Genomic DNA, 27259 nt, shown 5'->3' on the forward strand with positions numbered 1-27259 from the left:
TTCGAGTCCCGGCGACCCCCATTGCTCTTCCCGAGGTCCTGAGTTCGAGTCCCGGCAACCCCACGGTGGCTCACAGCCATCTATAACGGGGTCCGGCGCCCTCTTCTGGCCTGCGGGCACACACACAGACAGGATTTTGTATCCATAATAAGTAAATTAATATTTTTTTTTAAAAAGTGAAGCAATCGCGCTGAACAGCTCCGATCTAGCATCTGAGTTTTACCCTTCCCGGTACCGCGGCGGCCGAGCGCGGCGCTGCGCGGTTCCCGTGACAACCGCTCGGCGTCTCCTGACATCGTCTCTTCCCTTCATGCAGAAACAACGTGGAGGCGAGGTCTCTGCAACTGTGCAGCCGCGAGGGCGATTTCCGCATCGTCTGGGGGTTCACGGACGAGGGCTGCATTTCCTCTCTGTTTCCGCTGCAGGCCTGGGAAAAGGATGCGTATATTTATTTTAAGGATGTCTATATATTCTATTGTGGCCGGTCGGGCATAGGGCTTGGCAGACACTCGGCAGCTGTACCCTCCGCCCTCGTTGAACTTTCATTTTCCGAGGTATTGTCCCAACTCGCCCAGGGTGGTCTCGAACTCCCGCTGCAGCCGCGACCTCGGCCCCCCTCCTGCCCTGGGCGGAAACCTCAGGAAATGAGAAAACCGTGGAGGACAGCGCGAGGTCACCGGGGAACAGACGCCCCGCGGACGGACGCCGAACTACATTTCCCAAGGACCTTGCGGCACAGACAGGAAGTGATCACGGCCCGCACAGGAAGTGCCCTGTCTTTTCCACCGTGTTGGTAGTTTCCCGAGAAACAGGAAGGGACTGCGGCACGGACAGGAAGTGCCCTGTCTTGGCCGCCATGTTTGTAGTTTCCCTGGGTACGGGAAGTTGTAGTTTCCCGAGAAACAGGAAGGGACTGCGGCACGGACAGGAAGTGCCCTGTCTTGGCCGCCATGTTTGTAGTTTCCCCGGGTACGGGAAGTGGTCACGGCCCGCACAGGAAGTGCCCGTTCTGGGCCGCCATGTTTGTAGTTCTCCAGGAACAGGAAGTGACTAGACCTTGGGGAAGAGCAGGCAGCGCGCTGAACCTCCAGCCCCCAGGACTTTTTTTTGAAGTACGCACAGGCACCCAGGACACTTTTCCCACTGTCGGCTTTCTGGAAATTGACGGTTTTAGTCCCAGTGACTCGGTTTCCCTCCTCTTCCATGTGCAGGCTGGAGATGTCGCAACGGGAACCGTGGAGATCCGCCCGCCTCTGCCTCCCGAGGGCCGGGATCCAAGGCGGGCGCCACCGCCGCCGCCCGGCTCCCCGACTCTCTGGGATCCTCGCTCTGGAACCTCTAACCTGGTGACCCCGAGGTTCCGCCAGGGAGTCTGGGGCACAGACGAGCATGGCCCAGCCCAGCCGCCCGCCCGCCCGCCCTCACACCGGGAAGGACAAGGTCAGACAATGCGTCCTCTTGGGGCCTGAGCCCGGCACTGTGCACTAGGGACCAGACAGCAGCGGAGACGTCTCCCCAGGTATCATCATCTCCACCCCCGCAGAGACGAATCTCATCACCAGTCCCCACCGAGAGTGCGGATCCAGCTGCACAGACGCCAGGACGGAAGGTCAGCGGCGCGTGGGACTCGGAACCGGTTATCTCTTTATTTTATTTTTTATTTTTTATATATTTTTTTTTTTTTTGGTTTTTCGAGACAGGGTTTCTCTGCAGCTTTAGAGCCTGTCCTGGTGCTAGCTCTTGTAGACCAGGCTGGTCTCAAACTCACAGAGATCCTATTTTTTTTTTTAGAAAAGTTGTTTGCATTAACAAAACGACATCTGCCGATGTGGGCTGAGAAACCACACGCTGGGCTCCAAGAAAAGTTCCCCTGAGACACTGTCCTGGCGCTGCCAGCTCATAGGCGAGAGACAGCCACCAAAGTCAGGGGCTCAGGAACAGTACAAAAAAATCACAAGCGTACGTTCACTGCTTTTTCTCACTAGGTTTGAAACGTCATAGCCAATCCTACAAAACGAGGAAGCGTCACATAAGAAGTGCTAACCCTGTAGCAAATACAACTTGTAAAGGCCCCATACGTTTTTATATCCGTAAACATTAACCGGGGCTTGGTCTATGGGATCCTGGGCCCCTCACGTCTGAGGCCTCCGATGCTCGGGTCGGGTTGGGCGCAGCAGGGCGTGGGTGAACAGTCGTCTCTAAGGAACTGGGGCTCCCGGTATCCCCATCACCTGGCAAGCTCTGCTCAAAAGGCATCGGTAGGTCCAGGCGTACCTGGTGGCAGAGAAGGTCACAGGACTGGGTCAGGACGCATCCCCTCGATCCCACGGCCATCTGTGTCCAGGCTGGCCCTCGCAAGCCGACCCCATCTGGAACGTGGAGGAGCGGCCCACACGGGGATCAGGGAGGGCAGGGTCGGGTGGTTCTCACGTGGGCTGACGTGCGTGAGGATGCCATCGAATCCCTCTACCAGGAGCTTGAAGGTGGGCCTCCGGGAAGGCACCGCACGCCAACAGTCCCGCATGACCACATACCTGTGGCAAACCTGGCTGTGGTTTCTCGGCCCGTTGTCCATCCCTGCCTCACCCAAGGCTGCCAGCCTCCCGCCAGGAGCCCCGGTAGGAAACCAGCCACTCCCAGGGACTAGTCAGAGGAGTGAGTAAGGAACGCTTTGCTCACAAGTCGTGTGGGCAGTCGGCAGGCTTGTGCATGCGGTAGCCGGCTTTCAACAGCTTGAAAAGCTCTTCCGCTGGGATGCCGGGGTATGGGGAGCCCCCCAGGGTAAAGATCTCCCAGAGCAGGACTCCAAAGGACCACCTGTCGGGGAGCGAGGGCAGAGGCCTGTTACTCCCGGTCAGTTACGGCAACAGTTCTACAGCAGGACAGGGCACCCACGGGCAAGGCGGGGTGTGCAGAGGAGAGGCAGGCACGGCAGGGCTGTGCCGTGGGCTCCGATGAGGACACAGAACACAGCCTGGGAGGGCCGGGGCCCTAAAGGCGGCGACAGGCGTGACTGGGGTCTTGCTATCCCCATCCTGTGTTAGGACACATACACATCACTCTGGTGGGTGTAGACTCCGTCCAACAGGGACTCTGGTGCCATCCACTTCACGGGGAGCCGGCCCTAGGCAGAGGGAGAGGTGTTGGCCATCAGGGGTCCCCCGGCGGAGCGCCGCACCCCCACCACCCCGGAACGGGGCTCACGTGCGTGATCTTCTTGTAGTATCCCAGACGGTGCACATCACGGGCCAGGCCAAAATCTGCAATCTTTATCACGTTGTCCTCAGTCACCAACACGTTTCTGGCAGCCAAGTCTCTGTGAACGCACTGAGGAGGCGTGAAAGGAACCTGGCTACGCTGACACCTTCCTCGCCTAAGCAGGCTGGACACCCACTCTTCCACGCTGACAGACCCTACCCGGCCTGGGCCCCAGCTCTGCTCACCTTCCGAGAAGCCAGGTGCTCCATACCTCGGGCCACCTGACAGGCACAGGACACGAGATCTTTGCGGGTGAGCTGTTCTTCTGGCAGCCTGGAGGCACCATAGCATTCCGCGCTGAGCGGCCTTTGTGCCCGCAGGAAGTCCCGGAGGTTGCCCTTGGCTGCGTACTCCATCAGCACATACAATGGCCCTGGAAGCACAGGCCCCTCAGAGATGGTGTGCGACTCGGGGGGTCCCGATCTCATAATCGTCCCCCCACCCGCTGTCCTTACCGCCCTGTGTGCAGGCCCCCAGCAGGTTGATAATGTTCTCGTGCCGGCCAATAACTTTCATCATCTCCATCTCAGACACCAGGTCCGACAAGTCCTGGCCGTTGGCATCATCTGTGTTGACAGTGGGAAAGTCACCGGGTGGCCCTGCCGCCCCCACGGGCCCTGGGTTACTTCTCTCCCTCCTCACCTTTCAGCATTTTCACAGCCACGGTGACGGGCTTGGCAGTGTTGTCCAGGTGAAGGCCAACAGCCTCTGCCTTAAAAACCTGGCCAAAGCAGCCTTCTCCTAGAGAATGACCAAGTGTCAGCCTGTCCGAAGAAGCAGAGGCCGTGAGTATGTGGCCAGGACCCCCAGCCCTCATGGCCCTGTGCCACTGCATCCATAGCTGGCAATGGGCTTTTAAAAATATTTATTTATTATGTATACAATATTCTGTCTGTGTGTATGCCTGCAGGCCAGAAGAGGGCGCCAGACCCCATTACAGATGGCTGTGAGCCACCATGTGCTTGCCGGGACTTGAACTCAGGACCTCGGGAAGAGCAGGCCGTGCTCTTAACCACTGAGCCGTCTCCCCAGCCCCCGGCAATGCGCTTCTGCTCATGAAGACAGAGTAACCCGAGTCTCACCCTGGACCCCACCTCGGGAGTATTTCACCCCACCTGCCACAGGCCCCTGCCTGGTAGCCATCTAGCCCCCAGCCACAGACCCTCTCCAGGTCTACGCAACGCCCCACCAGCACTGACCGAGTTCTCGATATTTCCCACTTGGGGTCGGCTGGCGGCGGACGCTCAGAAACACTGGCCATGACGGTAGATTCTCTTGAAATTGGGTGGACGATGCGGACCCAGGGTAGACCAGAGTTCACGGAGGTCACCTGCTTGGATCATCGGGGACAGGTTGGAGCCAGACAACGCATGCTGGGCATCGGGAAAGGGTTGAGGTCGTGTAATGCCCAGGAGTGGCAAGGTCGAGTCTGCGTGCGGCAGTGCGTAGGGCCAAGAAGAGGGGTGCTCCAACCGTGGGGACTGAAGACTCAAAGTTGTTTGGAGTCGCGTGGGATCCGTGGGGAGGATAGGAACAGGGAAGGGTCAGCTTGTCTGACGGCAGAGCAGTGAGTGCTAAGCCGGCCTCAGGCACTGCTGGGACTTTAGGAGGAACAGAGAGATCAAAACTCGGTATCTAATTCCAGTTACCTCTTGCTCGGGTGGGAAGCGAATGTCATTGTCCACACAGGGAGACCCCAGGTTCTTTCCTGAGACTCCACGCAGGTAGCAGAGCGTCCCAACCGATGCCGTCAAGATGAAGATGGAGAAGCCCACCCAGGAGCTGATGCGGCCTGCAGACCACTTGCCAGCTGCACTGCCCTCGGCCAGCTCTCTCTCAGCTGCAAAGACATAAATGTTGGGGCCTCATCCAGCCTTGCGGGGCTTCCCATCGGCTCGGCCTGAGCTCTCGGTACCTGTTGGGGAGCAAAGCTACTGGGATACGCAGAGTTTGGTGACCTACGTCCCCAACTCACATGGGTAGAGGAAAACATCTGTGAGTCGGCAGCTCTGGGCAGCTTTGTTATGTTCTGAGCCAGCACCACAAAAGGACAAATGTAGAACCACCACTACCAGCAGCAGCAGCAGCAGAAGCAGACCGTGACCTTGCATGACGTATTCGATATCATATGATGACGTGTTCAGTATCCCGTGTGGGATATTTTTGAACGCAGTGACCTTGCATGACGTGTTTGGTATCCCGTGTGGGATATTTTAGAACGCCGTGACCTCGGATGACATGCGGGTCGACTTCACGTGGGAGGAATGGAGTCTGCTGGATCCGTCCCAGAGGAGTCTCTACAAGGAGGTGATGCTGGAGACCTACAGGAACCTCAGCGCCGTCGGTTCGGCGGAATGGCCTTTCCTGTTTCAAATCAGGGGGCAGCCGCTCGGCGGTCCATGGTGCTTTCTGTAACACGATTGAGAGAGAGGGATGGGGTGAATAAATCGGGCACCGTTCTAAGGTTTGCTTCAATTTTTTTTTACAATTTTTAATATATAACATCAAACGGTAGCTAATTTTATTTTACAATTTTTAATATGTAACATGTTTTCCTGTTTTTTTAAATTTTTAATATATTTTTAACATCAAACGGTAGCTAAAATTTTTTGAATTTTTAATATGTAACATACATTTTTCTGGTTTTTTTCTGGCACTATATTTTAGGATACCATTGGGAACACCAGGATATTGATGAATCTTGTCGAAGTCCTAGGCGACATGAAAGGTAATTTCCATGTGTAAACATACAAATATATATCTGAAGAATTGTGATGCATCTTTTTTGTTTCCAACAAAAGCGGCCGTGTAAATAATGAGCACGGGGATCAGGGAGGAGGGAGGAGAGCACGGGGATCAGGGAGGAGGGAGGGGAGCACGGGGATCGGGGAGGAGGGAGGAGGGAGGGGAGCACGGGGATCAGGGAGGAGGGAGGGGAACACGGGGATCAGGGAGGAGGGAGGAGGGAGGGGAGCACGGGGATCAGACAGACTGATGTACTTAAGCAATCTGTGGGATGGTTGGGAAAGAAATTTGTGTCTTTGCAAGATACAAATATCTGTGCTGAGATTGGAATTGAACCACTTTTTTGAATTAATGATTAGGCTTATAACAATTCGTTACATGAAATCTGTTGGGCAACGCCTATGTTCAATCTTTCAATGATCACTTACATAATGATATAGGACTTTTGCTAAATAAATCATTTCCTGACTCAGATGCCTTTAACATTGGACAAATTTTTTGGCGACAAATTTACAGGATTAGGTGCTAGGGGGTTCTTACAACCTTATACTTTTATTTTGGATTATGAGTTTTATATTCGACAACTCCTTATACTTTTATTTTGGATTGAGTTTAATATTAAACAACACACAAAATATGTACATACTTTATGGTTAGAGCTCCTTTTGACTTGAAATAAAAATAACATAGGAAACTGGAGACACAGAACTGGCTAAGAGTGCAGGCTCCTCGTGGGACAGGTGAGATGAACTTGGGAAACAGTTGCTTGGCAAATCAAGCATAGATGAAAACAAACTTATCTCAAATGTTCTGTCAGAATGTGGACCCTGGATAAAAGATTGGACTTTGAGCTTATTTATTCATACCCTACCAGTTATAAAGAACTGTTTTGCTTCTGTATACTTTTTGCCTTGTTTTTATGTACTTGTTTTCATTTTCATTACTGTTATTAATTGAGGTATTGTTTATTGCAAGGAGCGAAGAGTTTCTAATGACCATGTACATGAGTAAAGGGGGGTTTCAGATTTGTGTTAATGCTTTTTACTAACCTGAACACTAAGCCATACCATAAACTCGAACATGAATGATCCCTAAATCCTCATGTGAATATAAACCATAACCTGAACCCTAAAATGTACTTCAAATCAGAAACACAAGACAAAAACCTGAATACTAACCAAAACATGATCCCTAACCGGAACCCTAAACCTTACCCCAAAACCAAACCCTACCCTAACAGAAAACTTAACCCAAACTCGGATCCCTAAAGAAACACTAACAAACCCACTTCCAGAACCTTGACATGATCCGTGAAAGCAAACCCCTAAACCAGTATCTGAACCCAAACACAAACCATAAACCATACCTTAAATGGAACCCGAACACAAACATGAACACTAAACAAACGTGAACCCCCTAACTCTAACCAAACTCTAAATCAAACCCGAAGACAAACACATACCATAAGCAAAACCAAAACACTAACAAAAACAAGAACTCTAACCATAACACATCTTAATCCGAACCTGTACTCCACCAAATTAAGAAACACAAAAGGACAATTTTCTGGTTAGGTAACATATACCAAAATTAAATCAACAGGTGAAAAATTTAAAGACATATAAACTCCAAGGATATAGAAGCTGTCATAGAAACCCTCACAAACAGAAATATCACAGGAGCAAATAGTTTTATAGTTACTCTGATACCAAAACCACAAAGACTCAAACAAGAAAGAATTACAAACTGATCGTACTTATGAACATGGATGCAACAATACTCCAGAAAATGCCTGCAAACCAAATCCAAGACAACATCAAAAAAATCCTTCATAATCAAATCACCTTCATCCCAGAGATGCAAGAATGATAAAACATTCAAAAATCTATTCATGTCATCTATCATATAAATAAACTGAAAGAAAAACATGACCAACATATTACATACTAAAAAAGCAGTTGACAAAATCTGATACACATGTATGATACAGGTCAGGGAGAGATCAGGGATACAAGGAGAATATTTAAACATAATAAACGCAATGTACAGCAACCTGACAGCCAGAAACAAATTAAGTGGAGAAGAAAGGTAATGCCACTAAAATTAGGAAGATGAGGATGTACACTCCATATATAATATAGTTCTTCAAGTTCTGATAAAGCAGTAAGACAACAAAAGGCAATCAAGGGGATTCAAATTATAAAGGAAGAAGTCAAACTTATTATTTGCGAACAATATTAGATTATGTGTAAGTAGCCTCAAAAATTCTACATGGAAACTCCTACATAGGATAAATACCTTCACTGAAGTGGCAGGATACAAGGTCAACTCAAAAAAACATCAGTAGCCCCCTATGTACAAATGATGAAGGAGTTGAGAAAGAAATCAGAGAAACATCACTCTTGAAAAAAGCCACAAATTACATAAACTATCTTGGGGTAATGTAGAGACACAAAGATGACATTCTAGTATTGGCAATGGCACAATTATATTTATGGAAGCGACCTCGATGACATAGGTCTTTACCCTTACCAACATGGGGTCACGTAATATCTCTGGCATCCCAGGGTTGGATTATTTTCCAGCAGAAGACTGGTTATAGCTGAACATCTTTTTCTGGTCATATGTGCTCTGGTATATGTGTCTTCGGATCAGTGATCAGCCCTAAGTTATTGGGCTTATGTACCTAACACACAAACATTTGAGCCTGTCTTTTGGGGAGATACTGATGTGTTAGTGTATACCATCCCGGTATCCTCTCTACTTCTTGGATTATTTTGAATTATCTGAATAATTTTGACGGGTCTCAATATAATTTTACTTGTGTGGATAAAAACAAACCAATATGATTTGGAAATGGTCCTTGTTTTTCAATGGGATTTCAGCATTGCTTACAACCTGTTATTTAATATAGGCAGATATCGTACTTATCTTCAAAGACTCTGCTCATAGTCCATTAATCATACCAGGGATAATATCACAGAAAATAATGAATTGGCTTATTCTGTATGTCCAGATTTTACATATTATAATTTAAAATATCAGCAAATTATTTGGAAAACATGTTTGGCCAAATTTGGAAAATAATTCAAAAATCAATGGATCAATTGTGGACCATACGGTCAAATTTTTAAAACTTTTTCTGAATGGAATCTTACCACTTGTGATTTACTCAATGTTACCAGGATGAATTTAGATGAGAATAAATGATAAATGGAAGAAGTTTTCTGGCATTGGGAGAAGGAAGAGTCAGTGATGATCACATTGCCTTATTCACAGTCCTTACTGCACTGCAGATGCATATTTGGAAAATCGTAACTGTCTTAAAACCTGCTCAGCTTTTTAATGCATCATTTGTTGGAATAGAAGAATGCACTTCTGCTTATATATTTACCTTATATACAAGAGTAATGTTACTGCTTGTGTGCTACTACCACATATATTTTTAATAGGAAGAATCAATTTTACTACTGGAATTATTTATGATTAGCAACTGTATTCATGTATTAATTCATCTTAAGTTTAACCCTCATAATCAATCACTTATGATACTAAACAGTAAACATATTTGTCTACGTGTAAGCTTAGGTAGTTATTGGTCTCAAAATTCTCTAGATCATATTGTTATAGAATATTTCAATAAGATATTGAAAAGAACCAAATTCATGTTAGGTTTAGTAATAGCTGCAATTTTTAACCGTATTGCTGTTGTTCCTACTGCATATGTGGCTGGTATTGCTTTACATACATCCTTGCAAACAAAACACTATAGGGAAATGGCATAAAGATTCTCATGAATCTTGATTCAGCAAGTTCAAATATATGCTGGACTTCAGACAGATTGATGTACTTAAGCAATCTGTGGGATGGTTGGGAAAGAAATTTGTGTCTTTGCAAGATACAAATAACAGTGTTGAGATTGGAATTCAACCACTTTTTTGAATTAATGATTAGGCTTATAACAATTCGTTACATGAAATCTTTTGGGCAATGCCTATGTTCAATCTTTCAATGATCACTTACATAATGATATAGGACTTTTGCTAAATCATTTCCTGATTCAGATGCCTTTAACATTGGCCAAATTTTTTGGCGGCAAATTTACAGGATTAGGTGCTAGGGGGTTCTTACAACCTTATACTTTTATTTTGGATTATGAGTTTTATATTTGACAACTCCTTATACTTTTATTTTGGATTGAGTTTTATATTCAACAACACACAAAATATGTACATACTTTATGGTTGTTGAGATTGGAGTTCAACCACTTTTTTGAATTAATGATTAGGCTTACATGAAATTCGTTACATGAAATCTTTTGGGCAATGCCTATGTTCAATCTTTCAATGATCACTTACATAATGATATAGGACTTTTGCTAAATCATTTCCTGATTCAGATGCCTTTAACATTGGACAAATTTTTTGGCGACAAATTTACAGGATTAGGTGCTAGGGGGTTCTTACAACCTTATACTTTTATTTTGGATTATGAGTTTTATATTCTACAACTCCTTATACTTTTATTTTGGATTGAGTTTTATATTCAACAACATACAAAATATGTACATACTTTATGGTTAGAGCTCCTTTTGACATGAAATAAAAATAACATAGGAAACTGGAGACACAGAACTGGCTAAGAGTGCAGGCTCCTCGTGGGACAAGTGAGATGAACTTGGGAAATAGTTGCTTGGCAAATCAAGCATAGATGAAAACAAACTTATCTCAAATGTTCTGTCAGAATCTGGACCCTGGATAAAAGATTGGACTTTGAGCTCATTTCTTCATGCCCTACCAGCTATAAAGAACTGCTTTGCTTCTGTATACTTTTTGCCTTGTTTTCATGTACTTGTTTTTATTTTCATTACTGTTATTGAGGTATTGTTTATTGCAAGGAGCGAAGAGTTTCTAATGACCATGTACATGAGTAAAGGGGGGTTTCAGATTTGTGTTAATGCTTTTTACTAACCTGAACACTAAGCCATACCATAAACTCGAACATGAATGATCCCTAAATCCTCATGTGAATATAAACCATAACCTGAACCCTAAAATGTACTTCAAATCAGAAACACAAGACAAAAACCTGAATACTAACCAAAACTTGATCCCTAACCGGAACCCTAAACCTTACCCCAAAACCAAACCCTACCCTAACAGAAAACTTAACCCAAACTCGGATCCCTAAAGAAACACTAACAAACCCACTTCCCGAGCCTTGACCTGATTCGTGAAAGCAAACCCCTAAACCAGTATCTGAACCCAAACACAAACCATAAACCATACCTTAAATGGAACCCGAACACAAACATGAACAATAAACCAAACGTGAATCCCCTAACTCTAACCAAACTCTAAATCAAACCCGAAGACAAACACATACCATAAGCAAAACCAAAACACTAACAAAAACAAGAACTCTAACCATAACACATCTTAATCCGAACCTGTACTCAAAATTAAGAAACACAAAAGGACAATTTTCTTGTTAGGTAACATATACCAAAATTAAATCAACAGGTGAAAAATTTAAAGACATATAAACTCCAAGGATATAGAAGCTGTCATAGAAACCCTCACAAACAGAAATATCACAGGAGCAAATAGTTTTATAGTTACTCTGATACCAAAACCACAAAGACTCAAACAAGAAAGAATTACAAACTGATCGTACTTATGAACATGGATGCAACAATACTCCAGAAAATGCCTGCAAACCAAATCCAAGACAACATCAAAAAGAAAACCTTCATGATAAAATCACCTTCATCCCAGAAATGCAAGAATGATAAAACATTCAAAATTCTATTCCAGTCATCCATAATATAAATATGCCCAACTTATCGGATACTAAAAAAGCAATTGACAAAATCTGATACCCATTCATGATAAAGGTGTGGGAGGGATAGGATAGATGAGGATAGATGAGGGATAGGAGCATATTTAAACATACTAAAACAAATATACAGCAACCCGACAGCCAGCACCAAATTAAATGGGGAAAAAAGGTGATTCCACAAAAATCAGGAAGATGAGGATGTAAGATCCATACCTATTCTATGTAGTTCTTCAAGTTCTGATAAAGCAATAAGACAACAAAAGGAGGATTCAAATTAAAGAGTCAAACTTAATTATGTGTAAGTAACATCAAAACCTCTACAGGGAAACTACTAAAATTGATAAATACCTTCAGTGAAGTGGCAGGATATAAGATCAACCCCAAAAAATATCAGTAGCCCCATATTTACAGATGATGATGGAGTTGAGAAAGAAATCAGAGAAACATCACTTTTGACAAAAGCCACAATTACATAAACTATCTTGGGGTAATTAATGTAGAGACACAAAGAAGACATTCTAGTATTAGCAATGGCACAATTATCTTTATGGAAGCGACCTCGACGACATAGGTCTTTACACTTACCAACATGGGGTCAAGTAAAATATCTGGTATCCCAGGGTTGGATTATTTTCAAGCAGTCTAGAAGACCGGTATGGCTGACCATCTTTTTCTGGCCATATGTGCTCTGGTATGTCTCTTCTGATCAGGGATCAGCTGTAAACCATTGGGCTTATGTCCCTAACCCACCAACATTTGAGCCTCTCTTTTGGGGAGATACTGATGTGTTAGTGTATACCATCCCAGTATCCTCTCTCCTCCTAGGAATAATTTGCCTTTTCTGAATAATTTTGACAGGTATCAATATAATTTTACTCTTGTGCTCCTGATTGCTATGCTTGCCCAGAGTCCCTCCAATAGCTAGAATTGCCCAGCTGAGCCTCAAGACAGTAGCAGTTCCCCTACGAGATGAGCAGAAATCAAATGACTAAGCCAGCACAGCCCTTCCCAGCTCTGCCATTCCACCCTAGGGGAACACAGGGCTCTATTCTGGAAAATTGGTATTTTAGAAGAAACTCTTCCAGTCTCTCAGAGCACTTCCTGTTCCTCTTCAAAGATATGGTGTCCATTGTGTGTGTGTTCCATTACAGAGTCACTGACCAGTGTAGTCAACCCTTTCCCTCATAGCTCAGATATTCTGAAGGCAAACATGGGTCACATTCTTTTTTCTTTCTTTTTTTTTTTTTTTTTTTTGGTTTTTCGAGACAGGGTTTCTCTGCAGCATTTTTAGAGCCTGTCCTGGAACTAGCTCTTATAGACCAGGCTGGCCTTGAACTCACAGAGATCCGCCTGCCTCTGCCTCCCGAGTGCTGGGATTAAAGGCGTGCGCCACCACTGCCCAGCTCATGGGTCACATTCAAACAGCAACCCTTGATAAAGCAAAATTCATGATTTTTCTCATTTCTGGAAAGTCTTAGAGGCAAGAAAGTGATGATGTAAATGATGTAATTATAATCCACAAAAATTAATCTAAAAAGCTGAAACAGGTTTATGGTCATGTGCTCCAAAATTTAGTGATTTATATTAGAGCACACCAAGGATTAGTAACACATTTTATCTAAGGCTGTACATCTTTTTTTTTTGGTTTTTTCGAGACAGGGTTTCCCTGTAGTTTCTAGAGCCTGTCCTGGAACTAGCTCTTGTAGACCAGGCTGGCCTCGAACTCAGAGATCCGCCTGCCTCTGCCTCCCGAGTGCTGGGATTAAAGGCGTGCGCCACCACGGCCCGGCTTAGGCTGTACATCTTAAATATGTAAAATAACAGTTATTTTAGGGAGGGGAACAACATTTTATCCAGTTCTATTTTGGTCAGACTAGTGCAACTACTGTAATTTGGTTTCATAAGTTTGGTTCTTTATCCTGATTCTTGATTCCTTTCTCTGTGGATGCAAGAAATGGCCAGTCAGAACATTTAGCAATCACCTAAAATTGATTGACTCACTATCTATTTCTTATGTGAGCTATGGTCTAAGGGGGAAAGCTTCCATGCTCATTCTTGCCCATACCTCTCTGTGCTGGGACTATACCTGAATTACACTTTGTCGGTGAATTCAATTCTTACGTGAGTCCCTGTTTATTTGAAAGTTCACAATAAAATACAGATTAGTTGGAGGACAATCATGTATTTTCTTTCTCACTGACCACTTAAGGCCCAGCCTTGAAGCAGTTGCAGGACTTTCTTTCCAGCACTAAGCAACAGAAGCAGGATTAGGTGTTCAAAACAATTCTAAACTACATAGTGTGAGAAAGGTAGGTCTCTATAAATTAAATGTCAGCCTGGTCCTCAAAGCTAGTTGCAGGACAGCCAAAGCTACACAAAGAAACCCTGTCTTGAACAACAAAAATGAACTAATTTAGTTGTCTATGGTGTGCCCAACTATAATACAGGTACACTGGAGATAAGGTGGCCAAATCTCTCTGATTTTCTACAAGATCCCAGTCTATACACTGAGTTACAAGACAGCCAGAGATTCATAATGAGGCTATTATTAAGATAAAAAAATAAAAGAAAAAAGAACAAATTATTAATAAAAGTAATAAACATGATATTTTTGGTGTAACTAATTTGGAACAGTGATGAAGATATATTCTTGGGGTCATAACAGGTTTAGATAGATGACAAGGGATATACACAACTAAGTTAATATAACTAAGTCATATAATGAAAGCATTCCCATCTCTAAAACCCTCCCCAAACCTCAGCTCCTGTCTCTCCTGTAAGGTGGTCAGATAAGGAGTAAATGCTTCTTCAGTAGACATGGTCTCACCTGGAGGAGTCAGTCTTTTTCCACAGTGAAATTCCCAGGGAAACTCAAATTTCATAGTGTCTACTATTTCACTAGTTGTTAGCCAAAGGAAGAAATTTAAATGTGTCTTAGAATATCCTTATTCCTGCCAGGCAGACAAGTATTGGGGATTGATGGGGTGGAGACTAAAGAGCTTTACGTTCTCATGGAGACCGCAAAATGGGGGCTGCAGGGTACTGTCACTGACAGTTAAATGAGTTGCCAAAAAAGTAAATAGTGGAAGATGTGGAGGAGACTGGGAACCACCTTAGTAGAGTGGATACAGAGTAAAGATGGTGCCAACTTACTTAAGTGCACCCTATGCACTGCTCTTTGGCATTTGATCCTTGGGCTTTTGCAAAGTTCCATCCCTAGCAATTCTTTCAACCCCAGCTCCATATAAGTATCTGATTAACTTACCTTACAGCTTCAGTTCAAGTCTCAGGATCTCCCTACAACCTGTATGTCATCTGGTCAACACCATTCAAAACTCCTAACTAAAGATTTTGTAGACATCAGAGAAGCACAAAATGATTCAATTCAGATAAGTCAGACTTCATGCCTGCAAGTTCCTTTTCTCTCCTTCACAGGAGGTAAAAACTCAACCTGGGGTCCATCTGACATGTGAGCTTACAGGTTCCAATAGATGCCTATTTACCACATTGGAGACAAACACATTATAAATATCCATATGTTACATATTTATTTGTGTGTTTGTGTATATTAGGATATATACAGATCTTGATGTTCCATGCTTCCTCCTGTCCCCATAGTTAAATATTTGGAACTCTTAAAGAACATGAGTTTGTAAGTACAAACAGTATAAAAAGGACATCATAATGCTTGAAAAGATTGTTAACACTGTCAAATTTATTTCTAGAGAAGAAATAGTCTTGTGTTGTAGGCACAGGATTCTTGTTCATTCCTGGCTGCCTAGACCCGAAATAATCACACAGAAACTATATTCATTAATAAACTGCTTGGCCTGTTGGCTCAGGATTCTTATTAACTAACTCTGGCATCTTAAATTAATCCATTCCTATTATTTTGTATTTTACCACAAGACTTGTGGTTTACCAGTAAGGTTCCAAGACATCTGTCTTCTTCAGCAAATACATGGAGTCTGGCCCCATTTTCTCCTCCATCTCTGCTTGGAATTCCTGCCTTTCTCTATTCTGGCCTGCCATAGGACCAAAGCAGCTTCTTTATTAAACAATGGTGACAAAATACATTCACAGCATACAGAGGGGAATCCCAAATCATTGTGTAGCTGATTATGCATCTTTTGGCTAAAGATCTTACCAAATATTTTATAATAAGAAGTCCTCAGTATCTTTTTCGGGTAGTCAATGTCTACAGTAATATACAAAGATTTTAATAGAATGTTGCACACAAAAAGTTTTACTCCTCATTGCAGGCAGTGGTGGTGCACGCCTTTAATACCATCACTTGGGAGACAGAGGCAGGTGGATCTCTGTGAGTTCAAGACCAGCCTGGTCTACAAAAGCTAGTTCCAGGACAGCCTCCAAAGCCACAGAGAAACCCCATCTCAAAAAACAAAAAAAAAAATTTTACTCCTATATAAAGTACAAAACTTTATTACACTGAATACATTTATAGGGTTTCTCTGCAATATGATTTTTGGTCATGATTTAGATTATTCATACATGCAAATGCTTTCCCACACTGATTACATTCATAGAGTTTATCCCCAGTGTGTGATGTTTTATGCATTTGAAGAGTACTGTGAAGTGCAAAGGCTTCACCACACTCTTTACAAGCATAGGGTTTCTGTCCAGCATGTGTTAATTCATTTCTTTAAAGATAACTATGATAAACAAACCCTTTACCACACTAATTACATACATATGTTTCGCTCTTTCCAGTATGGGTTCTTTTATGATCTTAGAGAATATTGTGACATGCAAAGGCTTTACCACATTGATAATACTCATAGGTTTTCTCTCCAGTGTGTGTTTATTTCATTTGCTTGGAGACTACTGTGACATACAAAGGCTTTACCACACTGATTACATTCATAGGGTTTCTCTCCAGTATGTGTTCTTTTATGCATTTGAAGAGTATGGTAATGTGCAAAAGTTTCACAACATTGATTACATTCATGAGGCTTCTCTCTAGTGTATGTTCTTTTATGCACTTGAAGGTGACTGTGATGTGATAAAGCTTTACCACACTCATTTTCTTCATAGGGTTTCAATCTAGTATGTGTTTTTTCATCCCTGTGAAGATGACAGTCACATGCAAAGGTTTTAACACACTGAGTATATATAGAAGTTTTCTCTCTAGTTTGACTTTTTTCATGCCTACAACGATAATGGTACATGTGAAAGCATTGATACATTTAATACATTGTTGAATATTTTTATGTGCATGAATTAATTTTACAATTTAGTCCTATTTTAAAGAGGAATTATTTGTTAAGGTTTAGTCAACATATTTATAATCCTGTTTTTTCCCTTCATTAAGGCTTGCTTTTCATCTTTGAAGATAACTGATAAGAGCCTTTATTACATGGTTTACATTTACAGAAACTTTTTTCTGTATGAGAATTTTCAAGTATTTGAAGAGAACTGAAAAAACTCACGGCTTTATCACTCTTATTGCATTTATAAAGTTTCCTATACTGTGAGTGATACTACATTTGCTAAGTAAACTAGGTCAAACAGAACTATTTATACAGTCCTAGTACTCATGGTGCTTTTCTGAAATGTGAGCTTCTTGATATATTAGCAATGAGACTAGAAAACCAATTACTTGTATACTTGTACATCAAATTCAACAAGTATACTCAAGATGGATATTGCTAAATATCTTCTATTTGTTCTGTGAGAGAGGTAGGTTATATCGTTTCACATCCCTATGTTCATGTGGCTTGTATCCAGAGTAACATATGATATACCTAGTAAAGATAGAATAACAAATATAAGGTTTCCACATAAGTCTACACAGTTTGACTTTTTGTCCTCATGAACTTGTGGTATCTGGATTAAGGACTTTCCACAACAACTGCCCCTTGATTTGTAACTCTAACTGCCCCCTCACTAAATTTAACACAGTCACAAGTACATGGGTTAAACTACCTTTTCTATGGACTATTAGTGTAATAGATATAGAGATATACTTATCACCTTTTCAACATGTATATCATTATAATATACTATTAAATAAATGCATTGACAATTTTACACTATAGCTCTCATTATATTATGATTGAAATGGCAATATAGGTAAGACATTGTTTCCTTGACTTTTTTCTTAAAAGAATGACTTACAAATGCAGTTCACCTATCTAAAATTAAGGTATATGATTTTTGTGAGAATTTAATAATCATCAATGTCCTTTGTTATTTACACTGTTGCTTTGGTTTAAAACACATAGAATACATTATAAATTATTCAGAGGTACATTTGTATCAGCTTATACATGAAAATTACCTTTCATGTCTTCTAGAACTTTGACAATGTTCTTCAATATTATGGTCTTCCCAACTGTATCCTAAAATATAGTGCCAGAAAAGTGTATGTTATATATTAAAAATTGTTAAAAATTTAGTTACCATTTGAAGCAAACCTTATAATCATGCCTAATTTATTCACCCCATTCTTCATCCCAGCACTCGGGAGGCAGAGGCAGGCGGATCTCTGTGAGTTCGAGACCAGCCTGGTCTACAAGAGCTAGCTCCAGGACAGGCTCCAAAGCCACAGAGAAACCCTGTCTCGAAAAACCAAAAAAAAAAAAAAAAAAAAAAAAAAAACAAAAGAGCTTCATGAACCAATAAACAGTTGTCCCCTTATTTGAAACATGAAAGATAATTCTGCCTTAGCTATAGTAGTGAGGTTTCTGTAGGTCTCCACCATCACATCTTTGTAAAGACTTTTCTGGGAAGGATCCAGCAAAGTCCATTCTTCCCAAGTGAAGTCGACATGCACGTCATCATAGGTCACTGCATTCTAAAATATCCCATACATGTGTACAACAGAAAGTATGATTTTGACAACACTGTAAATGTATACTTCTTTGACAGTATAGTCATATATAATTCTGGTGCTTCCCATACTTATTCCATGACATAGACATCATAATTTAATCACCAAGTCACAAGAAAACTGAATAGGAGGTTCATCTCTGTCAATTCTGAACCCTTTGGGATATCACCTTGCAAGAGAAATGCCTACTAACTGACAATAAAAGATAGGTAAACAGATTAACAGTACAGAGTACAAATAAGAGAACTTGTATGAATAATTAATTCATAACTAAAAAAAGAAAAAGAAGATGAAAAATCTGGATGCATTGAATCATGCCTCTAATCCTTGCACTCAGAAGGCAGAGGCATGTATATCTATCTGCTTCTGAGTTGAATACCAGCCTAGTCCATGCAGTCACTTCTAGGGCAGCCAGAAATACATGTTAAATACCTGTTTCACATGATAAAAATTAGTCAAACTAACATAAAAGTTAGAAATAACTCATAGGTTTTTGCTGAATTTTCCACAAAACGTTATGCATTCATTTTAACTCTTTATTCATCTAGCAGAAACCTGAAGGGCCCCAATTTAAACTGCAACATAAATAAGATTTTACTAAAAGGCACTGTGTTTTAAAAATTACAAAGGAACAAATGAAAACAATAGCAATTAATATACTGATTACAAATAATAAACACAGAGCACTAAAGATGGTTCAACAGTAAAAAGTCTTCCTAGTCTCGCATACAGGTGGCCTCAAGGACTTACACAGGGGATCATAACTATCCATTATTTCAAGTTCAAGGTTACAAGTTCCTAGTACCATCTTTTGATCAATATAAGAATCAAGTACTCACATGGTAAATATCCATGTATACAGGTATAATACTCTTTTTAAAATAAAAATTCAAGGGCTGGAGAGATGGCTCAGAGGGTAAGAGCACTGGCTGTTCTTCCAGAGGTCCCGAGTTCAACTCCCAGCAACCATGTGGTGGCTCACAACCATCTGTAATGAGACCTGGTGCCTTCCATGGCAGTAGTAAATTGTATGCTTAGTAAATGATCAGTTTGAAAAAAATTAAAAAACAAAAATTCAAAACAAAACAGTCAGAAAGGAGGTTATGCACATGCAATCCAATGACTCAGAAAGGTTCCTCCTACTAATGGTTTCACAAGCAATCAAATAAAAGTTACAAAGAAGAGGCACATGTTAAAATACATCTTTGTATCTGGGAGGTTGTTCATTCAATCAATTACATTCTGACCTTGGTCATTACTATAGGCTCATGGTCATCCATGAAGAAAATTAATTTAGTCACTACAATGATACTCATAGTCTGCAATAGCCCCTACACTGTTCAAATGTTCAAAGTCTCTTCTGATGCTCAAGACAATCACTTGAGAGTGATTTGTTGACAGAGGTTTCTGTCCCGCCCAGTCCCACAATCATTCAGTCCTAAAGAAAGACACAGAGGTCTACATTAGTTATAAACTGGTTGCCCTATTAGCTCAGGCTTCTTATTAGCTAATTCTTACATTTTACTACATAATTCTTGTCTGTGTTAGCCACATGGCTTGGTATCTTTTAACAGTGAGGCATTCTCATCTTGTTTCCTCTGCATCTGGGTGACAACTGCAGACTGAGCCTTTCCTCTTCCCAGAATTCTCCTGTTCTGGTCACCCCACCTATCCTTCCTGCCTGGTTACTGGTCAATCAGCATTTTATTAAAGCAATACAAGTGACAAATCATTACAAGACCATTGTCCCACAGCAAGTAGCATCTTGTAAAAATCAGAAAACAAGTTACATCTTTCCAACATACAATGGTACAGAATACCGTTCACACTCCAAAATAGAGAAATGGAGACAGAGTGAGGGAAGATTGAACCAAGGCAAGACTGAAGCATAGCAGGACAAACATCAAATCCTGTAGCTCTGTCTCAGATGCAAAGGGCTTCAGTTTCAAAGGGCTTAGCTGGCCCTATCCCTGCATCTTCTCATACACCTCCCTCTTTAGTTACATTCCATTCCCTATATTCAGTTCGTTCTCCATAGAAGATGCCTTATAGTTTAAGAATCTCAATATCTTGTGGTATTAGGGCAGATTTCCATTCCATGGCAAGGGCCTTGTCTATAATTGTAGTGTGAAGGCGGCGGGGCTGCGTCCCACCACCCGGCCACCGGCTAGCTTTACACCCGAAATAATTACACGGAAACTGTATTCTTTTAAAACACTGCTTGGCCCATAGTTTCAGCCTCTTATTAGTTAATTCTCACATCTTTCTTTAACCCATATTTAGTAATCTGGGTAGCACCACGAGTTGTGGCTTACCAGGAGAGATCTTAACCTGCGTCCATCTCGGAGAGGAGCAGCATGGAGCCTCACCATGCGACTCCCTGAAGCGTCTCCCCCACTCTACTTCCTTGTTCCCACAATTCTGTTCTGTCTACTCCACCTACCTAATTTTCTCTTAAAGGGCCAAGGCAGTTTTCTTTATTAATAATGAAAGTAACACATAAACACTCCTCCATCATATAATAGTAATAAACTCCTTGAAAATCCCTGCTTCTTTCAGTAATTGGCTACCACCTGAAACGATTATTTCATTTTCATTTATTTCAGCCCCCAATTTTTTTTTTTTACTGTAGACCTAAATGAGTCATCAGGAATAAATATCCAATAAATCCAATATTTCATTTAAGGAATTGGCCCCTTATTTTTTAATTGTGCTTTACTAAATTTCCAGGTAATATGCAGAAAAAGGAAGATTTTGGAGCCAAAATATCACACAAATGACCTCTAACTTAATCTGTTACCTATTACAGGGTCTATCATTACCAACTGAAATCCTATGATCTCAGTCTCTACTTTCTGGCATTCCTCTTAACATTTCCATCTTCCTGGTCCTACAAGAACAACCAATTTAGTTCTGTGTACTACTTTATTTTTTGCCACCTAAAGTCTAGATATCTTCTATACTCTTTCAAGAGACATAATTAGCAGGTTCTGCCTAGCAACAATATTACTAAGTTCAGTTGTCCTGCTAAGTATTCATGATTCCTTGACTACTAAGGGATCATACAAAGAAGCACAAATCAGCGTGAATGCTTCACTGCCTGAGGGAATGCAACAGTCTGTCAGGAACTGAGAGGTATATTGTGACCCAGGAACCACAGACTTTAACCTGAAAAACCTATGACAGAAGTCTCTCAAGGCAGTTAGGTCAGGCCAACTCCACAGTTCCCAGAAGAGCCTACTGCCCACTAAAATCCTTGACCTTGACCTCCACTGTCTGCCCTCACTCTCAACATTCCCATCTTCTAGGTCCTACAAGAACAGCTGATTAAGCTCTTTGTCCAATTTTCTGATATCTTAAGCATTCTTATAAGAGTCAACATTCCCAGTTCCTTTGCAGCAACAAAATCCTCTTTGAGTCCCATTTTCATTCCAACTTTCTTCTGTTGCTGTTATTAAATTATGCAATCAAAAGCAACTCAGGTAATGAACATGTTTATTTGGTGTTAACCCTATTTCACAATTCCTCCTTATGAGAGCTTAGGACAGATACTCAAGCTAATAACTAAAGGCAAAACATGTGGAACCATTGTTTTCTGGCTTTATCACTGTCTTGTGTTGAGCTAGCACTTGTATTCCAGGATTGCTTGTTCACAGATATTGCCAACTCAGTGGAAGAGCCTTCCTATATCAATCAAAATGAACACAATCTCTCTCAGAGCCCTTAATCAGGTATTCTGATCTAAACATACTCTCAATTGGTATTTTCTCAGATCACTCTAAGCTATGCCATGCTGATAGTGGAGACTAATAGGAAGAAAGAGACAATATGCAAGAAGGTTTTAAAGATTCAAAGGCAACATACTATTCATATCAATCACTTAAGAAGCAAAAAAAAAAAATGAAGATAGACATGCCAGGAAATGGAAAGAGGCAAACATCTAAGATAAAGAAGAGAAAACCAAAACTGTCTCTCCACAGACACCTCACAAACCAATAAAAACTCAAGGAAGTCATAACATATAAATTCTGAATAAAAACTTGGAGAGACCATTATTTTCCAGAAAATAAACAATATACTTAGATAACAATGAATAAAATCAATAACATAGATGGGTAGCACTGACAAACAAAGACACAAAGACATATTATGCTTCTTTAAATAAAAACTACAAGATTCTGCTGGGCAGTGGTGGTGCACACCTTTAATTCCAGCACTTGGGAGGCAGAGGCAGGTGGATCTCTGTGAGTTCGAGGCCAGCCTAGTCTACAAGGGCTAGTTCAAGGACAGGCTCCAAAGCCACAGAGAATCGCTGTCTCGAAAAACCAAAAAAAAAAAAAAAAGACCAAAAAGATTCTAACCAAAATCAAACTGTAGGAAATCACTGACCAGCACTCATCCTAGACACTTCAGTTCTTTATCCTTTACCAATAACAGAAAACGGCTTGGGTGAGGAGGGCTGTTCCATCAAAATTAGAGAGATACACTTGAAACCTCGTGTCTTAACTTCGTAGAAAATAGTTTTGACCACTAAAAAAAAATCACATTATTTTATAATAAAGAAAATGATGTCTGTTAGGATCAGTTAAACACCATTTAGCTCCCCCTGATAGATGATCACCTGGAAGTCTGCAATCAGAGTGAGGAAATGAAAACATTTTAAAACAAAATGCAAAATAACAGGTTTTTAAAGTATCAGTGGACACCTAAAGCAACTTGTTTTACTCTAAATGCTTTATAAGTCACAAGCACTTTTGAAAACATTTTTTGAAAATAGTTTATTGCTATATCTTTGTTTATGTTTGTGCATGAGTGAGAATGTCTTCCATGTGTATACAAGTAACACAAAAAAGAAGAGTTCAGATGCCCTGTATCTGAAATGGTAGAGTTATGAGCCTCACAACTTGAGTGTAGTTATCTGAACTCAGGTCACCTCCAAAATAAATATGTGCTGAGCCACCTGCCAACATCCATAATACCTTTTATCAAATACCAAAAGTCTCTCACAGATTCACAACAAGAGCAACAAAACCTAAATAAATAAAGAAGTAAATAAATGATCCTTGGAAACATGAAGCATCAAAATTAAAGTGATGTGTAACTTTGCACCATCAATGAATACTGTACAATGACAATTCCCAACAATTTATAATGGGAAAGCTGATTACAAAGCTACATTCATATTGGAAGTGCTCAGAGTAATCAATGGAATTATGAAAAAATAGAACACAGACTGACATAATATGACTTCTTTCTGGGTGGTGGTGGTACACACCTTTAGTCCCAGCACTCAGAAGGCAGAGACAGGAAGCTCTCTGTGAGTCTGAAGTCAGCCTGGTCTACAGAGCAAGTTCCAGGACAGGCTCCAAAGCCACAGAAAAACTCTGTCTCGGGGGGGAAAAATTACCACAATGCTGATCAATCAAGAATGTATTGATATTTGGGAAAGAATAAAGAGGATGGAGAGGAAAAGCCAAGAACAAAGGCAGGAAAATATAGTCAGCTATTAATCAAAAGACCAAAGGAAACTTAGTCAGTAAACATGTGATCTTGACCAGTGTTGTCGAGCTACCTATGATTCTATATGTATAGAAATTAAGTAAATAAAGACTTCACAATTTTCACAAAATTACATGAAAGTGAACCTGAAACTGTTGTTTTTGAACCTCCAGCTACTGGTATTTCTTCCAGAGAGACCCCAAGCTCTAGAGCCCTCTCTGCAAAAAGAGATGACCTACTACTATGGTTCTGCAGCCACTTGGACCTCCTTGTGTTTTCAGGTAATCCCCAGCCCCACTGATGTCCAATCCCAAAACAATATAGAATAATTTCTGCTTCCTGTCATATGGATTATAGCATGATATAGATTCTGCTCTATCTACCTGCCCAACACCATACACACCTGAAAAACCTCTGCAGCTCAGAAACTCCCTTTGTCCCCTAGAGCTATACATCAATGAACCACACAATTACAGCTGGTGGTAGCAGAAAGTTAGAAACATTTTAATCAATGCATTGCTAAATCAACATCACTGTAGTTCTACCAGCTTTTAAACTATTTGAAACATTTATAAGACAAACTTGAAAGTAGACTGCAATATTCAGAACTTCTAGAAACCAGATTATCAGTTTTCAAATCTGTCTTCCCACTGCACACCAAAAGCATGACTCTGTGTTTATACTGGACAGTGATATTACAAGCATAATACCTACCATGGAAGGGCTGCAGAGTCTCCTTCTCCCCAGGAAATCCATACACAGGGAGGCTCAGAGGACAAGGACCACTGGCCAGGTCATTACATAGAGCAACAGAACCACAGCCTGGCTCATGGTCCATTCAAATCCCAGCAGAAAGGACAGCTCAACAGACCTTCTCTGAACACCCTACACCGACTATGACATAGCTTGTGGTCTTCCTTACAACTTATCACAACAAAAGTAGAAAAGAATCCTGCAAGCTACCTGCCACTATTATTCCTGATTGCTAAGACTTTCCAGAGTCCCTCACTGGCTAAGGCCACCCTGCTGGGTCTCAGAATATTATCAGCTCCCAAAATGGGTGATCAGAGATCAAATGACTCAGACAGCCCAGTTCTTCCTGCTCTGCCCTTCCAGCCCAGTAGACAGGGCCCTAGTCCAGAAAGTTTGTATTCTAGTAGACATTCATTCACTTTCCTAGAGCATACCTTGTTCCTCATCCAAAGCATAGGGCTGTTTGTTTTCACCTTCCATTACACTCTCAATGTGCATTGCAGCCAACTCATCACTTCATACCTGAGAAATCTTGTGGCCAAACACAGGTCACATTCACAACTGTTATTAAAGAAAAATAGGCCATGAATTAGAAGTTAATAAGGGGTCATGGTAAGGCTTGGGGAAAGGAAAGAGAATGTGGATATGATATAGTTATCTCAAGAAATTATTTTGAAAAGTTGAAACAGGATTTATGGCCATGTGCTTCAGAAATAAGGGATATATCAAAGCACATCAAAAATTTCTCAAACTTTTTATCTCAAGGTGTATATTTAAAACTAGTAAAATAACAGTCCTGTTAGGCAGGGCCACAACATTTCACTCTGATCTATTTTGGTAACTATGGTAACTATAGCAGTTTGGTTTCATAATAAGAGGAGTCCAGATTCTGTATTGCCTGGTCTGTGGACACCAAGAAATGACAATCAGGACATTTATGGAGCATCTAAAATTGATTACCTCATTCCGCATTGCTAATCTCAACTACTGTTGAAGTAGGAAAGTTCTCAACCACTGTCCTGTCTTTCCTTTTCTGTATTGTGAATCTACCAGCTTTAAGCTTGACCTGTGTACTCACCGTCTTCATCTATAATCATACACTAAAAGTCAGAGAGACTAGAGGTCACTCATTAGTGGCTTATTTTTCCATCCCACTGACCAGTGAAGGCCGAGTCCTGAAGAAGGTGAAGAACTATTTACCCAGCAATGGGCAGCAGAGGCAGGATTAGGTTTTCAAAGCAATTTTCAGTTACACAGTGTGAGGCAACAATATTACAAACTCATAATCTCCTATGCCAGGATGGCAAAGCCCAGTCTCAACAAAGCTCAGAGGCCAAGAGCCACTACCCAGGTCACCACAAAGGTTCATGCCTGTCCAAGCAGCTCTGACAGCTCAGTCAACCTGCTCTTCCTGGTCTGGGGACAGTAGCTCCTACATTCAATATGGCATGGCTTGTGGTCCTCCTTACAGCTCTGTACAGCAGAACAAGAGAATCCTGGAAAGAACCTGTAAACTACCTCTGACTGGTGCTCCTAATTGCTAACCAGAGTCCCTCATTAACTAGGACCTCCCAGCTGGGCTCAAATACATTAGCAGTAATCATACTGGGTAAGCAGAGATCGAATGTCTCAGAAAGCAAACATCCTCCAGGTTTGTCCTTCCACACTATGGTCAAACAAGACACTAATCTGAAAAATTTGTAGTTCAGTAAAATCTTCCATTCTCCCAGAGCACTTTCTGTTCCTCTTCCAAGGCACCGGGTCCTCTGTGTGGTCTGTGGACTCACAAAATAGCCAGACAGGACATTTATGGAACATCTAAAATTGATCACCTCACTACTCACTGCTAATGTCAACTACCATCACAGCAGAAAAGCTTTTACTCTCTTGCCCATCCTTTGTCTGTTGTGACTACACTGGCTTTACATTGGTCAGTGAACTCAATTCTTACACAGGTCCCACTCCACTTGTAAATGCACAATAAAATCTAGAGAAGCTGGAGGATACTCATTCACTGACCTATTTCTCCTTCACACAGACCAGTCGAGGTCCAGACTGGTAGGAGTTTCTGGACTGTCTTTCCAGCACTGAGTAGCAGAGGCAGGATTAGGTGTTCACAGCAATTCTCAGTTACATAGCATGCTGCAAGCCTGAGATACAGGAGACATTAATCTAAACCAGTTGTTCTCAATCTTCCTAGTGGTGTGACTCTTTAATACAGTTACTCATGATGTAGTGACCCCCACCTATAAAATTATTTTTACTGCTATGTCATAATTATGTTTTTGCTATTGTTATGAATTATAATAT

At 41.7% G+C, this 27259-nt stretch overlaps 2 protein-coding genes and 1 long non-coding RNA gene across 4 annotated transcripts; 1 reads left to right on the top strand and 2 right to left on the bottom strand.

Annotated features, from left to right (window-relative positions):
• Window positions 1-917: 917 nt before the first annotated feature.
• On the top strand, window positions 918-2077 carry LOC121677149. Its single transcript, XR_006020783.1, has 2 exons — window positions 918-1609; window positions 1792-2077. It is a non-coding gene; the product is annotated as an uncharacterized LOC121677149 (long non-coding RNA).
• LOC119811259 (fibroblast growth factor receptor 3-like) lies at window positions 1965-27060 on the bottom strand. Of its 2 annotated transcripts, XM_038324979.1 has the most exons (12): window positions 26969-27060; window positions 18146-18206; window positions 5234-5667; window positions 4908-5098; window positions 4458-4588; window positions 3901-4022; window positions 3714-3824; window positions 3444-3631; window positions 3205-3327; window positions 3054-3124; window positions 2680-2817; window positions 1965-2534 (listed from the first exon to the last, which is right to left on the bottom strand). In XM_038324979.1, the coding sequence occupies exons 3-12, from the start codon at window positions 5367-5369 to the stop codon at window positions 2291-2293; spliced, it is 1455 nt and encodes a 484-aa protein (XP_038180907.1). In that variant the 5' UTR covers window positions 5370-5667; window positions 18146-18206; window positions 26969-27060; the 3' UTR covers window positions 1965-2290. The 2 variants fall into 2 exon arrangements, with proteins under 2 accessions (XP_038180907.1, XP_041910767.1); XM_042054833.1 differs by lacking the exons at window positions 18146-18206; window positions 26969-27060 and having other exon boundaries at window positions 5234-5824.
• LOC119813570 (zinc finger protein 431-like) lies at window positions 18142-25447 on the bottom strand. Its single transcript, XM_042055030.1, has 4 exons — window positions 25384-25447; window positions 23599-23657; window positions 18538-18661; window positions 18142-18209 (listed from the first exon to the last, which is right to left on the bottom strand). The coding sequence occupies exons 1-4, from the start codon at window positions 25445-25447 to the stop codon at window positions 18142-18144; spliced, it is 315 nt and encodes a 104-aa protein (XP_041910964.1).
• Window positions 27061-27259: the final 199 nt, after the last annotated feature.

Source organism: Arvicola amphibius, chromosome 4 (genome assembly GCF_903992535.2).
Source record: "Arvicola amphibius chromosome 4, mArvAmp1.2, whole genome shotgun sequence".
Taxonomy (NCBI): domain Eukaryota; kingdom Metazoa; phylum Chordata; class Mammalia; order Rodentia; family Cricetidae; genus Arvicola; species Arvicola amphibius.

What these genes read in the sequence shown, in the direction of transcription:
- LOC119811259 (XM_038324979.1), bottom strand. Translation starts at nt 5,369, where the DNA reads ATGCAAGGTCACGGTCTGCTTCTGCTGCTGCTGCTGCTGGTAGTGGTG. An exon ending in AGCACCTGGCTTCTCGGAAG is followed by an intron (nt 3,328 to 3,443) that starts GTGAGCAGAGCT and finishes ACGCCTCCTCAG; the next exon opens with TGCGTTCACAGAGACTTGGC. An exon ending in ACTACAAGAAGATCACGCAC is followed by an intron (nt 3,125 to 3,204) that starts GTGAGCCCCGTT and finishes CCCTCTGCCTAG; the next exon opens with GGCCGGCTCCCCGTGAAGTG.
- LOC119813570 (XM_042055030.1), bottom strand. Translation starts at nt 25,447, where the DNA reads ATGCACATTGAGAGTGTAATGGAAGGTGAAAACAAACAGCCCTATGCT. An exon ending in TGCTTTGGATGAGGAACAAG is followed by an intron (nt 23,658 to 25,383) that starts GTATGCTCTAGG and finishes GGATGTTGGCAG; the next exon opens with GTGGCTCAGCACATATTTAT. An exon ending in CTACAGAAACCTCACTACTA is followed by an intron (nt 18,210 to 18,537) that starts TAGCTAAGGCAG and finishes GGCACTATATTT; the next exon opens with TAGGATACAGTTGGGAAGAC.